Source organism: Cyphomyrmex costatus, unplaced genomic scaffold (genome assembly GCF_001594065.2).
Source record: "Cyphomyrmex costatus isolate MS0001 unplaced genomic scaffold, Ccosl1.0 scaffold831, whole genome shotgun sequence".
Lineage (NCBI taxonomy): Eukaryota > Metazoa > Arthropoda > Insecta > Hymenoptera > Formicidae > Cyphomyrmex > Cyphomyrmex costatus.
Genome location: NW_017280410.1, coordinates 42970 through 58343, shown reverse-complemented (window position 1 = coordinate 58343; position 15374 = coordinate 42970). Strand labels below are relative to the sequence as shown.

At 31.9% G+C, this 15374-nt stretch overlaps 3 protein-coding genes across 4 annotated transcripts in view; 1 reads left to right on the top strand and 2 right to left on the bottom strand.

The window, feature by feature from the left end:
* Positions 1 to 21: 21 nt before the first annotated feature.
* EMC6 (ER membrane protein complex subunit 6) lies at positions 22 to 1815 on the bottom strand. Its single transcript, XM_018549514.1, has 5 exons — positions 1699 to 1815; positions 1130 to 1290; positions 978 to 1070; positions 720 to 739; positions 22 to 486 (listed from the first exon to the last, which is right to left on the bottom strand). Exons 1-5 carry the CDS (start codon positions 1736 to 1738, stop codon positions 456 to 458), a joined length of 345 nt encoding a protein of 114 aa, XP_018405016.1. The 5' UTR covers positions 1739 to 1815; the 3' UTR covers positions 22 to 455.
* A 4415-nt stretch (positions 1816 to 6230) lies between these two features.
* Positions 6231 to 15374, top strand: part of RyR (Ryanodine receptor) — a 39221-nt gene continuing 30077 nt past the window's right edge. Inside the window, exons 1-3 of the mRNA XM_018549511.1 lie at positions 6231 to 6284; positions 13955 to 14059; positions 14137 to 14235. Coding sequence (XP_018405013.1) covers positions 6231 to 6284; positions 13955 to 14059; positions 14137 to 14235 — 258 coding nt within the window. The remainder of the gene's footprint in view (positions 6285 to 13954; positions 14060 to 14136; positions 14236 to 15374) is intronic.
* Positions 7419 to 9957, bottom strand: LOC108771331 (protamine). Of its 2 annotated transcripts, XM_018549517.1 has the most exons (3): positions 9845 to 9957; positions 8228 to 8650; positions 7419 to 7580 (listed from the first exon to the last, which is right to left on the bottom strand). In XM_018549517.1, exons 1-2 carry the CDS (start codon positions 9883 to 9885, stop codon positions 8248 to 8250), a joined length of 444 nt encoding a protein of 147 aa, XP_018405019.1. In that variant the 5' UTR covers positions 9886 to 9957; the 3' UTR covers positions 7419 to 7580; positions 8228 to 8247. The 2 variants fall into 2 exon arrangements, with proteins under 2 accessions (XP_018405019.1, XP_018405018.1); XM_018549516.1 differs by lacking the exon at positions 7419 to 7580 and having other exon boundaries at positions 8070 to 8650.

Here is a 15374-nt window from a genome sequence, read left to right as displayed (position 1 = left end):
TAAATATTAACAGCTCTGGTGATTAAAATGACTAATTATTTACGTAAATGTGTTCACAGTCGTTGCAAGTATAGGTACTTGTATATGATTTATGTTAATCTTCATCAAAAAATTGTAATTCAGTAATTAATAATTTATTATGCAAATATATATATATATATCTAATAAAGAATATAGCTCCTATGTAATATCCCTATTACATTAGCTCCTATATTGTCTTCCTACTTTTACATTTAAATATTGGATAATAATTGCCAGTGATCGTTTTAATGAAAAGTCTTCTATATACATATCAATATACGTGTACAATAACGCTTCATTATCTTTTTGGTCAATATCCGAAAGGCTTAAATAATATAAATATAATGACTGGTTTATTATAATAATTATGCAACTTCGTTTATTTAAATAATTACGTGATGTGTCACAATTCTTGCGAGCCATCCACTCTCTTTTCAATAGACATGAACCATCCCATATAAAAATCTGAATCGGAATCATTAAGAAATTTATAGCATATCGGTACTTAAGTAGAAATAATCAAGTAGAACAAGTCATGATAATGTTAAAATAAATAGTGATTGATTGAAAAGTGAGACTCAGTAATAATTTTGAAGTCATTAATGTCATTTTGATGTCACATGACTCGTGTTCTACTTGGGTATTGCGCATTTATAGAAATATATTATTTGTATCATTTATATTGTAAAAAAGGATACGTCCAGAATAATACGTATGTCTGTCGAAGATTTTGCAATCATATATTAAGGAAAAAAAGTATATAGAGATCAGCCTCTGAATATAAACTCTTTAAAACCTTTAGAGTAAATCTCACTCTGAAGAGTGAAATATTACTCAAAAATTGATATTTGAGACAATCTTTTTCAAGACTGGCTCAACTTTCACTTTTTGAGTAAGATTTTACTTCAAAGAAATTAAAGAGAAATCTATTCTTTCAGAAATAATCTAAAGGATACGCAAAGTCCTCCAAAAAATCCACTGGTCAAGAGATGTCGCCTGCTAATGAAATATTTCCTCCATTGGCCACCAGCCTTCATCAACAGCATCGCCTACAAACATGATTTGTGACATTATGTACAGTTATTGTTAATTCTAATATAGATCTTACCCATAGCCCAAAAACTGCAAAGATATAGAACCCGAATCCGTACAACCCAGTCAATCCTAGTAGTCCTGCTGTGCCACCCGATAAAGCTGCCATTGAGATTTTACAATATTCTACAACTGCTGCATTGTTTGCAACTGCCGTCTCGCTGTATGCGACAATCTCTGGAATACATAATCATATTTAATGCCACTTTAGTTAATATTTAGCAATGTTCTAAAGAAGAAAGAGAAAAGAATAAGATCTGAGAAATAATATAGAAAATCTAAGAAATTTTCTAAATAGCCATTCATAAATTCTAAAATTTATATAAACATTTTTTTTAATTATAAGAAAAATTTCGAGATAAATGTTCACCAGAGATGAAAACAAAATCTTTACAAATACAAAAATTATTTAACAATTCAGATTTATCGATCGTGACTAATTTTATTAATTTATAATTTATATGTTGCTTGCTAAATAGCAAATAAATAACAAACATAACCTCTCGAGAAAATCTTTATAATACTGTTCAATTTTCTTACGTTTATCGCAATTGTACTTATTTTCAAGATAATTCTCGCACTTACCACCGCTTTTCTCCTGTTTTGTTTTTATTTTTCCCAACATTATTTTATTAATTAACGAGACGTTAACCTAATAACGAAAAAAACAAAGATGCTGCACGAACTGTGGCGTCACTGGCATCAATCGTGTTCAATCAGCTGTTTTTATCGAGACACGTCAGCTTTTGCGCCATGAGTTGCAAGTTGCAAGGAACTGATGGCGGCAAGTTTAAAGACAATCATGTAGCTCGTGTGTTAAAAACTTACAGATGTTCAATAGACAATTGTTTGATAATCATTGACATTAATATAAGTTTTTAATAAGTCACTTACGAATTTTTAATAGTACATAAATATGCAAATTCTAATTAGATTAATGCTCTTCAATGTTACCAATAAAGAATGATTATAGAGTATATAGTGTTTTATACATTTTATTTATTTCCTGAAGAATCCATTCTATCGCATGACCCCGTGACAATGATATATTATGTTGAAAATCTTGGCAAGGATCGATGGCAACAAAAGCAAGGTACAATTAAGATTATAATAGTCGTTTGCTGAAATTTGAGAATGTTATAAACCAAACATCGTCAAATTTATTAAACGCGATAGTTTTTGTGTTAATCGAATTAAATTCTGCCGTTTTAATTCTACACATACTGAATATATATTATAGTTCATTTAAAACATACAAATTCGATATAAAAGTTATCAACAAGTTCTCGATAAATTATTTAATCAAAATGTGTACAATATATTGTACATACATAAGTACGTAAATAACTTCTTACAATGTCTTACACGATGTATAATTACACAGACCATATAAATTGAAAACACAATTCTGTAATAAGTATAATATCTTACAATTAAAAAAATTTAATGCAATAAATACTAATCATTTCAAAATTTAAAGAAATGCAAATGTTATAATTATATATATTTTCTATTGTTATACTTATTATTATCATTATCACGAGTTTTATGTTAATATAGCTATAAATGAATTTTAGGAACAATGCAAAAAATAATTTTGTTTCAAAAAACAAATAACATAAATTAAAGAACTAATATGTTGTATAAAAATTATTTATATTTTTCAATTTATTATATATATTAAAAAGTCACTTATAGATAATTCCTAGGACAGCCCTTACAGGTAATTCCAACGTCGCAATTACGGATCTTCGAGGTTTTCTCAGCTATGATGCGAAACGCGCGGAGCGGAGCGGCGCGGTTTGCTCGGCTCGAGGCTGAAAATAGTCGTCGCTCCGCTCAACTCGGCGTAGCTCCGCTCAGCATAGTTCCGCGAGCTCCAACAGATATTCCGTCGCGGGGGTCCGATTTAAAGCGGTCAGGAAAGCGCAGGAGACTCGGCACCCCCTAAAAAGCTTTCGGCCGGGTTTAGGATATACCATTTTTCGCACTCTTGTGCAAAAGTAATGGTGCATTTGCTGTGCGTGTGTTCGTAAATTTCTACGTGAGATTGCGTAGATAGTTTTTTTGCCGATCTGTGACAAAGTAATACATTGTCCCGAGGTGAGTCTTTTCGGGGTGAATTATTACGTTAATTCCATTTCTTCTCATTCGCTGACACATGGTTTCAAGGCCGAAACCACCGGTTGCACCCTGTTAGGACATATGTGTATGTGTATGTGTGTGTAAAGAACGTGGTGTCTTTTTGTGTGGTAATCCAGCTTTTTTAATTAATTAATTCTATGGAGTAGTTTGTTATAGGAATATTATAAATGTGAAATTTAAAATACAATATCAAAAAATAGCATACATATTACAATGATTTTATAGATTTAATACACTACATAATCATTAAATTAATTTTAAAAACTAGCTTTGTCAAATGATAAAGATTAGTTTAATGATGAACATAGATAAAGGCTTAATTGCTTGTTAGAATTAAGAAGCTCAATACGTTTCGAGTTTCAAATTATTTTCGCAATTTTAAATTCCGCAGACAGTTTTAAAATTAGCAAATCGGTTTTATATGCAATGCTGCTTTCTGGAATAGCTCTGCCAAAACTGACGAAAAGGCGTAAAAATTATTTAATTTTAGAAAGACAAAATATTCTTCAATTATCAATGAAATCTATTAATTTTAAATTACTGAAGAAGTATTTTTATTCAAATAGTTTTCTTTAGCAAATTAAATTACTACATTTTTGTTACTCAAAGATTTGAAATACTCTCTCTCTCTACAACTGCAGAGAGAGGAAATTTATTTCACTATTATTTCACTTTGATGTCACTTTATAATATCATCATAAAGTAATATTGAGAGTCACAGTAAATCGTTTCCGATAAAATATTCAATACCGCGAACGATGAAGATAAACGAAATATTTATAGCACACATGTTAGAACATGTAGATTTTATCGACTTTTTATGAAATTTTTATTTAATTCATTCTGAAGCAAGATCAGAAGCACAGTAGATACTCATGATTAATGTGATTCTAATTATTATAAATAAACATTTAAGAATTTTTGTGAAGATAGATATATCTGCTTTAAGAAAAATTTCTTTAATCTTCAATTATCATAAAACGCGATAATGGGAAAACGATCAGATCTCACATGGGGATGTTTTGGTAAGCCACCGCAGATGCATCTATTTCTGCCGCGTTGCTGGAAATAAACTCTCAGAGAAGGTAAAATCAACCAGGCGTAATTCTGTGTCGATATATTGCACCGTTGCTGCCAAACTAGTTCTTTTTACTATTCAAGTGTGAGACAAGAAGAGACAGAGAGAGAGTATAAAAATTTTATGTTCAATGACAATATAAACAAAAGATGTTATAATATTATACATTCAATATTTTAGAATTTAACATAATTTTCATAGCTCTCAACGACACCAATTTTGTAAAAATAAATAAAATAATAGCAAAGCATTTTAAGATTCTCTGATATTTTTTATATTTTTAAAAACGGTTTTGTATATTATTATATAACAAAAATTTTAGTTGCTATAGAATACCATATATTTGTTACAAAATTATTTTTATCATTCGTATGCCATATTGTGCATGCATGATCTATTCACTGTAATACAAATCTCAGAAAATAATCAATTTGTGTATATGTTACGACAAATTATTAAATATGAATCGATAATTTTTAAGAAACCCATCAGTAAATAAATTGTATTAAATTAAACCGACAGAATTTAATTCAACGCAGAAACTGTCGCATTAATTATCGTTTAATAATATTCGATTTATAACGCATATTCTCAAATTACAGAGCTCACTACTACTATAATCTTACTGCAAAGCCATAATTAAATAACTATTATATGTATACTACATGTATGAAAATTAAAAGCTATTATGTGTTTAAATTAATGTTAACAGCATGTATTCTATTTATCGTTCACATTTAATATAATCAAATTTAATATAACTTGGAAATATCAATGTAATTGGTATATTTATATTCAAATCAAAACTAAACTATAATGTTAATAGCAAATTATAATATAAATAAAAAATTTGTGCTTTTCACGCTCGCAGTATATATATCTACGTGAATTGGATCAAATTAATCTTAAATTGGACGCTTTATTTGTAACATTCCAATTGCTCTTGTAATTTAAGATACTTTCTAATTCTGTAACATAATCCGTCGGAGCACTCATAACATAACTGACTCATGAACACTCGCCTTTCCGTTCATCAGTGAAATAAGAGATATGTTTGCTCGAAAATATTTTTACGTAACTACAAAATTACCGGAATACACGTGTTTTGTGTTCAGTGTTTTTAGAATTTTTAGTAACATGTATGAACATCAATAATCGAGACTGTTTGCAAATACATATAACGCTACTCTATTCTCAAAAACTAATTTAATGAATTCAATTAATATAAAAAGCCAAGTTTTTTCTTTTTAATTAAAAATAAAAAATATACAAAACACTAAAATTTAAATTATTAAAATAAAAAGCCATTCATCTAAAAGATTCATTCCACTCTATTTCAAGTTATCGCAATATAAGTGACATAACACGTTTACGACGTACATTTTCATCTTTGAAAAGCACCCTTCACCCTTATCGCGTTATTTAGAGATTTATTCAGAAGGTAAAAAACAACAAATATAATATTTCACGGTGAGACGGACGGCTGCGTAACGCGAAAGCCGTGTAACACAGTCACATAACGTGGGATTTTTCGCGTTAACGGAATCTTGAGCATGCGGAATTTGATTGAAGGTGTCGGGCGCTTGCGCGAGAAACGTCGGCGAGCGGTCTGGGTGCCATCCGATCAGCAGTGGGTGATCGTCGGTGCCCTACGACGGTTCAGCGCGCCGACGACGTCGACGTCCTTGATAAGACAAAGAGGCTGGGGAACCGTGTGTAGTGGACGGGAGCATGCCGTCCACGCGGAACTGTGAATGACCACCGCGTACACTTCGAGCATCGATAAGGGTGCCTCGGACACGAAGTGACACTCACGCACACCCACATACGCACGTACGGCGCGCAAGGGTGACGCAGACAGAGAAGGGTCGTCGCGTGAAAGCGTATTGAAGGGATGGCCGACAGCGAGGGTGGCTCCGAGCAGGACGACGTATCATTCCTCCGCACGGTAAGTCTTACTTATCGCTGTATAAGATTTGGGATGGCGCGATAGAACGGGGCTATAATTGGTTTCAAAGTTTAAGAAGGATGCTGGAGAAATTGTAATTAGAAACCTATAGTATTAGTGATGAAATGTAAAGTTGCTATCTTCTGGAATACACGAAGGAGATAAATTAGGAAGGCTGTTATCAAAGGCTACTGACAAGACTGTCATATTTGATGATCTATATTCTATAGGAATACTGAAGAAATTGTTATCAAGAATGGAAAGATGAATTTTGAAAATTACAAATCAGAAGCGTATTTTTTATTAACTTAAATTTTTTTATTAACAACTTACTTATAATTAATTTTCTTTTCTGGATCCTTAATTATTCAGTAAAATAACGTTATTTAAATACCTAATGAATATTGATGGTTTCTCGCTTCAACGAATCTATTCGTAATAAACTGGACAAAGATTAAGTAGCTTCACTAATAACTCTGCAAAGTTCACATAAAAGGTAAATGTGATATGAAAGATGTAAAGGTGATTGTTATCGATAGGTTTGAAACGAGCCGAGTGTTAATATGACAACCCGTGTGTCCGTTAAAAGCGCGTGAGAACGCGAAGGTGATTCGCGTTCAATGATGCGCTGATGTGTATGTGTGAAAATGAATGAATGCCAATGCAGTTGGTGGAAGTTTGTTTGCACTACAAGAGGTGGGCAGACTACGTATTGCGCGAGCCGGTGTACTGCACTGATGCAGTACAATGATAGTATTACCATATATAGCTTCGTACTTATGATTTCTGTATAAATGCACCTCAACGAAAATGTCGACTAGGTAGAATAATCTGAAAAAAGTTTAATTCTAAAAATTTAATAGTTGAAGTTAAATAACACGTTATGTTTTCAATTAAGTTGAATTATAATGTATTTTTTTTAATAAATTAAAATTACGAAGTGTATTTATTTAATACCCAGTAAACTCGAACTAACAATAACATAATTGTTACTTACAATTTCCCACTCAACAATATAATCGTATTATAGTATATGTTATATATAACAGTTACAATATATTGGAAATTATAACGAATAATTATGTCACTGTTGATATTTATAGAAATAATTTGGTAATTTGTATTGATAGCGGGTTCAGTTTAAGTAAATTTCAGAATACAGTTTGCCTGAGTATTTTCAATTTACAAATGTTCGCATGCAATTTCTTACGTGGAAAATCAAGAAAAACTGTATGTGATTTTAGCGAAACGTGGAAGCACTTAAAGTACACCAGCACAACCTTGACCTCATTCGACCTATAAAGATCAAGCGCGTGAATATAGTCTTGTACATACTTGTGTCATTGCGTCATAATATTTAATTGATGTTTGTATTATATTTATTTATTTGATACCTATAATTAATTATCATACGACATAAAAAATTTATATATGCAGATATTTTAAATACTTCACAAATGCAAATATTCTTCCATAATTAAAACAACTAATTACGCTTTATTTTTAATTTCAATTTTTTAAATAAACATATATTTTATAAAAATAAAATATATTTAATAAAAACAAAGTTTTAAAATTAATTACAAATTGTACAGTTTCAAAAATATTCAACTCATCACACAAAATTACTCACAAATTGTACGAAATTGCGTATTTCCTTCGTTGTTCATTACACAACCATTTTACTATTCTCTATCATTTTTATCTGAAACTCGATGTTTTAAAATCATAAAATATATGTATACCAAAAATACATAGTAATGTAATACCGATAATATTTTGTGCTGCAACTTTGAAATAAAATAAAAATTTAAAAAGGTTATATAAACGTGTTTCAACAAGAGCGGAAATGTTCAATATATTGTTTTATCGGACATAACATATTTTCTCATATTTTTCATATTATATATATATATTTGTTTTGCATCTTTTGTGTTACTGACGGATTTTTTTTCTAGGACGTTTAATCGCTGTCTCGACCACGTCTGCGTCTCCTTCTTCTTATCCTCCTCCGTCCCCTTCCAGACTTCCGTCTTTTCTGTTCTCTTTCTGCCAGACGTATGTACTTCATCCTCTCTTCCTGAGGCAAAGCGCACCATTCCTTGCCGGCCTGTCGGGCGACTTCTGTCACATGTTTGTCAGGCATTTTATAATACATCTCAAGATAAAAGATGATAAAGGGATTCTGTGAGACAATTCTTCGTTTCCTCCTTCTAGATCTAGATCTAGTTCTAGTTCTGGATCTCTGGCCACAACGACATATAGCTTTTCTTTCGGCTCTTCGTGCGCAGCGAGCCAAACGTTTCTCAGTATCTGTCTCCTTCTTCTGCTCACTCATCGTTTTATCCGTTTCTTCAAAAACACCTCTGCAAAGGGTTTTACCCAGTTTTATCGCATTATTGTATTCCATTATAATTCATTGTAAATTATAATGCTTATAAATTAATTAACATCTATAATATTCATTTCAAACGAATTGTTGATATCCCTTCCAAATTAATTATTAATGCGTGTATTTTTATTATGGATTTAGCGCAATACATATTACCGATAATTGATGATTGATTTTTACGAAATTTCCTGTTTTTCTTTGAAGTTATTCATCGATTGCTGTTTGACTCACTTTACGACCAGCAACGAAAATTTTATGATCACGAAGTATACATAGAATGTTCTAGAAATCGTAATACAACCAAAAAGAGAGTAATTCTTCAAGTAAAAAATGAATTGAAAATAAAACGTAAAATTTTTTGTATATTTTTAACAATTTTTTAATTAATAAAATTAATCAAATATAATTATACATAATAATCAAATATAATAAAATAAATACATTATTGAAATTTATTGCATTATTTTAAATTACACCAAACCAGCTACCAAACTGGCTCCTCCAGAAATAACAGTGAATAGTGATTGAATGAACTAAGCAGATTGTATATAAGTGTAGTTAAGTACTTGTGTACTTAACGACGAATATTCAAATTTAATTTTTTTGAAAAGAGAATTCTATATGACAAAATTTTGTCTATATTTTTTACTTACGTAAAGAATTATTTCTTTCCCGGTTATATGATAATTTCTGGAACATCTTGTATATACAATAACAATCTAAAGCATATAGAACACTGAGCAATAAAATCGATTTTTCTCCAGGGGTGCGTTTAAAAACTTGACTCTGTCAACTCTAAGTATCTTATATCTTTATTCAATATTCGATAAATAACAAGAATATACATACAATGATTCTCCAGTTGACAGTCAAATTTTGGAAAGCAACCCAGGAGGATGACTTTAATCATCAACACGGGTGCGATTATCTTCGGGGTTAAAACAGCCTTTCACGTTCTTAAAAAATCGATGTGATGAAATCTCGTGCAAAGATACATTTCTGTTAGATTTGCCCCGTGAAAACATGCCGTGCAAAATTGAAATAGATCAGGAAACAGATCATTCGCGTTCTTACATGAAACGTCACATCCGCATCTTTTGACAGACTACCTTTCTTGCAAACGGATTATGTATCCGAATACAACATCGAAGCACGGAATATTGCTTACCTGTCATCGGATTTTCTTTCGTAATTATTAGGATCCATCATCTAACCGTTACAATTTTCACTTGATAATTTGACTCGGTATTGAAAAAAAGAGCGAAATGTCATCCGCATGAAAACATCTGAAGCTTTACGAATTTAATTTTCTCGCTTCGCACGCTCGAGAATAGTCGATCGGGTAGGTCCTATCGATTATTTATCAATGTTTCGATAACAAGAATTTTTTAATAGGATCGTATATTAAAAATGCGCGCACATCTCAAAGGTCGATACAGAATTGAGATACAGTTAGTTCCGCGTACAAAATTAAATGTGTATGTAACTTCGTAATTGCGATCATTTAAATTTTGTCGTAAAAGTTGGTTCTTATAAAAACAAGAATTTAAGAAGAATTATTTTAAATTTTAATTCACTATGATTTGTTCGTGTTCATGTAGAGAAGTTTAAATAAAAAATTTATAATGCAATTTCAAGATCAGGAAAAGTAAATTATTCAAATTTTTGCAGATAAAATAAAAAAGTACATGTAACAATGTAATAGTATCTTGAAATTCTTTCATTAAGGTAGATGTCGTTCTTAGTTAATCACATCTTACCTTAATGTCGTCTTCAAGGAGACACTCATAGTCGGATGATTCATTGTGCAGTTTGCTGACAGTACTTTGCAACACGTACTATGCACGTTGCATGCACAAAAATGTAGCAGTTTCCGGCACATCGCATATGTTTTATCGTGGTTCTTCTTTAAAGTCGTTTCTTCAAAGCTAGTAGCTTTTAGTTAATTTTAGAATTTAATGTGACGCTCTTCTGTCTGATCGATAGCTATCAGCTCGCGTAGCTTTCATTAGTGATGTCGCATCGAAAAGTGATGAATTTATAATTAATATACCACGATGCAGCATGCGTCGGATGCACCGAGTATCGAACAACAAACGATATAGCACACGCACGATGGGAACACCTTTCTAAAGCCTCTTCCAGCTCAATGATGCCGTCACGAAGCTCACTTTTTTACCGATATGTTTATCAAACGATCACTTTATATGCTGATATTTCTAATAAATAAAAGAAGCAACGAATTGTTAAGTTGACTCGAATAAATTTTAGTTGGAAAGGATTAAATCAAGCTTCAAATTTTAGAAAGAATTATTTCAAATAAATTTGTACTTTCAAGATTTTAAGTATATACAATTTTAAAATTTCTCTAAATATCTTCAATCATGTATGTGATAATTACTTTCGCTCATATCACGCGTACAAATCTTTTTCTGTACATCTGAAAAAGAAATCTTGAAATGTCCAATATAAATGTGAAAAGATTAAATATGATTTATGATCATTCGTCAGTTTCATAGAATTATAGAAGTTATCTGCTTGTAAAATGAAGGTTTATCCTTGACCTATACCGCAATATGTGTTTCGATCGTCACCCAACGCCGGAAGTAAACGATATATTTGGTTCATTATCAATATATATGTCGCTCGTTCATCCACTAAATTACAAACAATTATATTTTAATATTAAGAGCAAAAATTAAATATGAAATCTTATGCACTTATATTTCCATAATCTCTGATGTTACACTCATTAATAGTAAAATCAATATTTTAAACACTGTATGGAATAAATTGGATTACACGTTTAATGTAATTATTATAAAAAAATTAAAATAATAGAGTTTTCAATTTTTATTTCTATCTTTTTAGTTTATCGCGTTCATTATATGAAAACGTAATCACGAATTAGAAAATATTTTGGATATAAATATTTCTTCATATAATACTTAATTAACGTAGCAATTTATAAAACCGCAGTTCGCGTCAGCGAATTGACCGATTACATTTTATTAATATCTCGATAAACAAGATTAGGATTCCTTGCCAAATTTCCAGCGGAAACTTTTGGTATTTCGCGTGTCTCAAGAGTAAATATACGATTTCACGTATGGCGAATCGCGTGCTATTTCATTTAACCCAACAGGAAGTTATGTTAATGTGTCCTTTAACATTATTTATGCATTTCTCTCCGTTGCATTTTAATTTTTTTTAAACTTATACAAGTCAGGGATATGCGTGCACGTTTCATAGTTACACACACCGTCGCACTGCATCCGATAACTGAGAATATTCGGATTATATTTTTAATAAAATATGAAGAGAAAAAAGAGTAAATATGATTGCGATGATACAAGTGATATACGATTAATATAGTTGTGCAAAGCAATTTCATTTGTACGAATGGTCCTGCGAGCCAGGTTCTGCAATCGATTTCAATTTAACTCTATAATCGGTTGATTGCCTTATTAACGTTGTTATCACATTCTTGATTGTCAATAAATCGTACTGATTAGCGACACAAATTGGAGAATAATTCAAGTACGAATTACTTGCAAGTATAACATAAATACCATTATTTTTTAATAAAAAAAAACTGATAAACGTGCGTTGCATGTTTAATTTACTTTAATTTTATATAATGTACTGCTATTTCTAATAATATAATAAAGATTTCTCTAATAATAAAATAAAGATAACGTTTTCTAAAAATGTTTTATGTATGTATATTTGCGATAACAGTTATATAATTTAATATGAGATTTTTAATTGGATTACACATTGCTTTATTTAGAACGGAGGTAAAAAAGAAAGCACTTAGATGATTGCTAGGTTGTTGTATTAATTTTCTCCGCGTATCATTAAAACTGGGCTTGGAAATTGTTGAACACGAGACGATCTTATCTTATAGCAACTCATCATACATAATTTACATATAGGTGTGTACCGATTGAGTAATGGAGTCATCTCATATAACCATATTACAGAATTATTTACGAGATAACAGACAACTCTCTGAAACTTTCGAGCTTTGCCAGCTTCTACTCGCTCTCATATATTTTATTCATTCATTTAGTCGTTCAATTGACTTAGTCTCTTTTTCTTCTTTTCCTTTTCCTTTATCGTGTCTTAGGTTAAAGTTAAAGGGTATATATGAATACATAATTCTTTGTTTACAATAGCTAACCAAGTGTAAAGAAAAATAAAGCCATCGATGTAAGAAATTAATATTTTGAGATTACACAACTACAGAAAAGGGCAAAGAGGATGAAGCTTAGAAACTTCAGAGTACAGAGTAAAATCCAATACAAAGATGGATAAAGTCTACGCATTCAAGTTAAATCAAACGACGCAAATTGAATGACTCACTCGACGAGCTTTTCAAGGCGCGATATTATTGCAAACTTGCATTAAATAACGCCGTTTTCTCGCGGTGACGCGTCCAAAAATTACGAGGTGCTCTCGAAGCCGGTATACTTGTGTATGTCCGGTCCTCGTGCATTCCTGAGGTCGTCCAAATTAGTTTTGGCACGACGGCCGCGTTCTGTCGTTCAGCCGGCATCATAATTCACGTGATTTCGCAAAAGCTAATTATTACTATCGTAGTGAAAATGCTTTTTAAAATGACATCATTCAATGGTATCAGTTCGTCATCTAACGACATCCTCATCAAGTCTCGATTCTGTATCCGCAACTTTACAGTTTGTCACTCCGTGAAACTATCTTCTGTTGTAAGGATTGCAAAATCCTTAGGCGGTATTGCGCATTATTGCAGCACAGCAAACAGTTGAGATCTTTTTTTAATTGCGATTAATATAAATTTCAAATTTAAAGCGTTATAAATACATATATACAATAGTTAAAATAATTATTAAAGATTTACTCAAAAACAATGAATTACTTTTTCAGAAATTTTAAAAAATTATTCTAAAATTGATGTTCTCATTGTCAGTTTTAATGCCCATCAATGCCATTCTATATATGGCAATTTTCTTTCCAGTGTTTTTTCCATTGTTATAAAATTGTTATTAATATAAATACTTACACATATATATATATATATATATATTTGCTAGATATCGTTACATTTCTTAATGCCGTCTGACGTTTCAATGGAAACACATTTTGGAATATCCATTTTTACGAAAATTACAATGAATTGTATGAATTATATTCAAAGTGTGTCGTAGCGTGGAGAAATGAAGTTCGCTTTCTATAAAAAATAAAGTAGATCATTGTTATGCAGAACACACTTAAAGATATCATCTAAAATTCACAGGAGGATATGGTATGCCTGTCTTGTACCGCAACAGGAGAGAGGGTCTGTTTGGCAGCTGAGGGTTTCGGCAATCGACATTGTTTTCTCGAAAATATCGCGGATAAGGTAAAGACGAGAGCGAATTTCGCAAGCAGAGTCTCTCGTTTCGTCTTGGTGCATACTTAATTACTCTTTTCTTCCAGAACATACCGCCGGACTTGTCGCAATGCGTGTTCGTGATAGAGCAGGCCCTCTCGGTGAGGGCTCTACAGGAATTGGTTACCGCTGCCGGCTCCGAGACGGTAACGTATGAATTATCTGCTTAATATCATACACTCGTATGACTTTAGCTTTGCTATTCGACATTTGTGCCACCAATGAAACAACGACTCCTTCATTTTAAGGAAGGTGAACAATTCGAACATGTGACTACGAATGACGAAGCTTATACAGCCGAGCTTGACTCATACGATCCGCTAATTGTAGTCTACCCGAACAGTACGATCACTTGCGTCTCGCGATTAGAAGCTCTTTACATTCCAAATTAATCGTCAAATATTAGGTTACTACACGCGCTCGACCTGCATAGGAGTGGGCCATAAAACCCGCCCCCTTTTACCAATCTCTGTGTAAAAAATCCCGGAACAACACACAGGTCTAAGAGATGTTTAAAAAAGAAGAAACGCTGAATGGTATCCGAAAAGTTTGGGATGTCTTCTAGTGTAACATCTTTACAACGTCTGTTAGATCTTTATAGGTTTGCTCAATTTCTCCACCGAATAATTTCCGAAAGATTCCTGATACGGAATAGCTTCTCTTCGATGCATTTGCAAGCAACCCCCCTTATTTGCAAGCCGCACCCCTTATCCGAATGATTGTGGCATGTGTCCATAGTCGTATAAAAAGATTTCATCAATTTCATGTTTTATCACTCTCTGCTGATAGTTCCTATAATATTTCCATGTGTAATTTTGTCACCCGAAACATGTTAGCATTGTAAAAAGAATAGAGCATCATCTAAAAATTTAATCGAGATCCATTATCATAAATAATCGTGAAATGCATTATTTTATTTCCCTTTTTCTCTTTTTGTGCCTTTTTCTTTATTCTTTACATTTACAACAAATCTAAATTCGACACTTGACGAACGAGATTCATTACTTCTTATGTTTCTCTTTGCAGCAACAAGACAGTTTAGTAAGTATAATTTTCATACCGTCTGCGGGGCGCCGTAACGTGCTCTTGGGTAAAACGATCATTTGTTTGTGTGTTGAAACATCGTAATGTCCGATCGAGTTTGGGTGAAAACACAAGTGTAGATACATTCATTTGATGGCAAAGACTTCAGCCAAATTTCGAAACACGATAGTCTATATTCACGTCTCTATTTAGCGCTATTTAAACGTGATTCTACATTGCATTAAGTTGCATTTATACAACG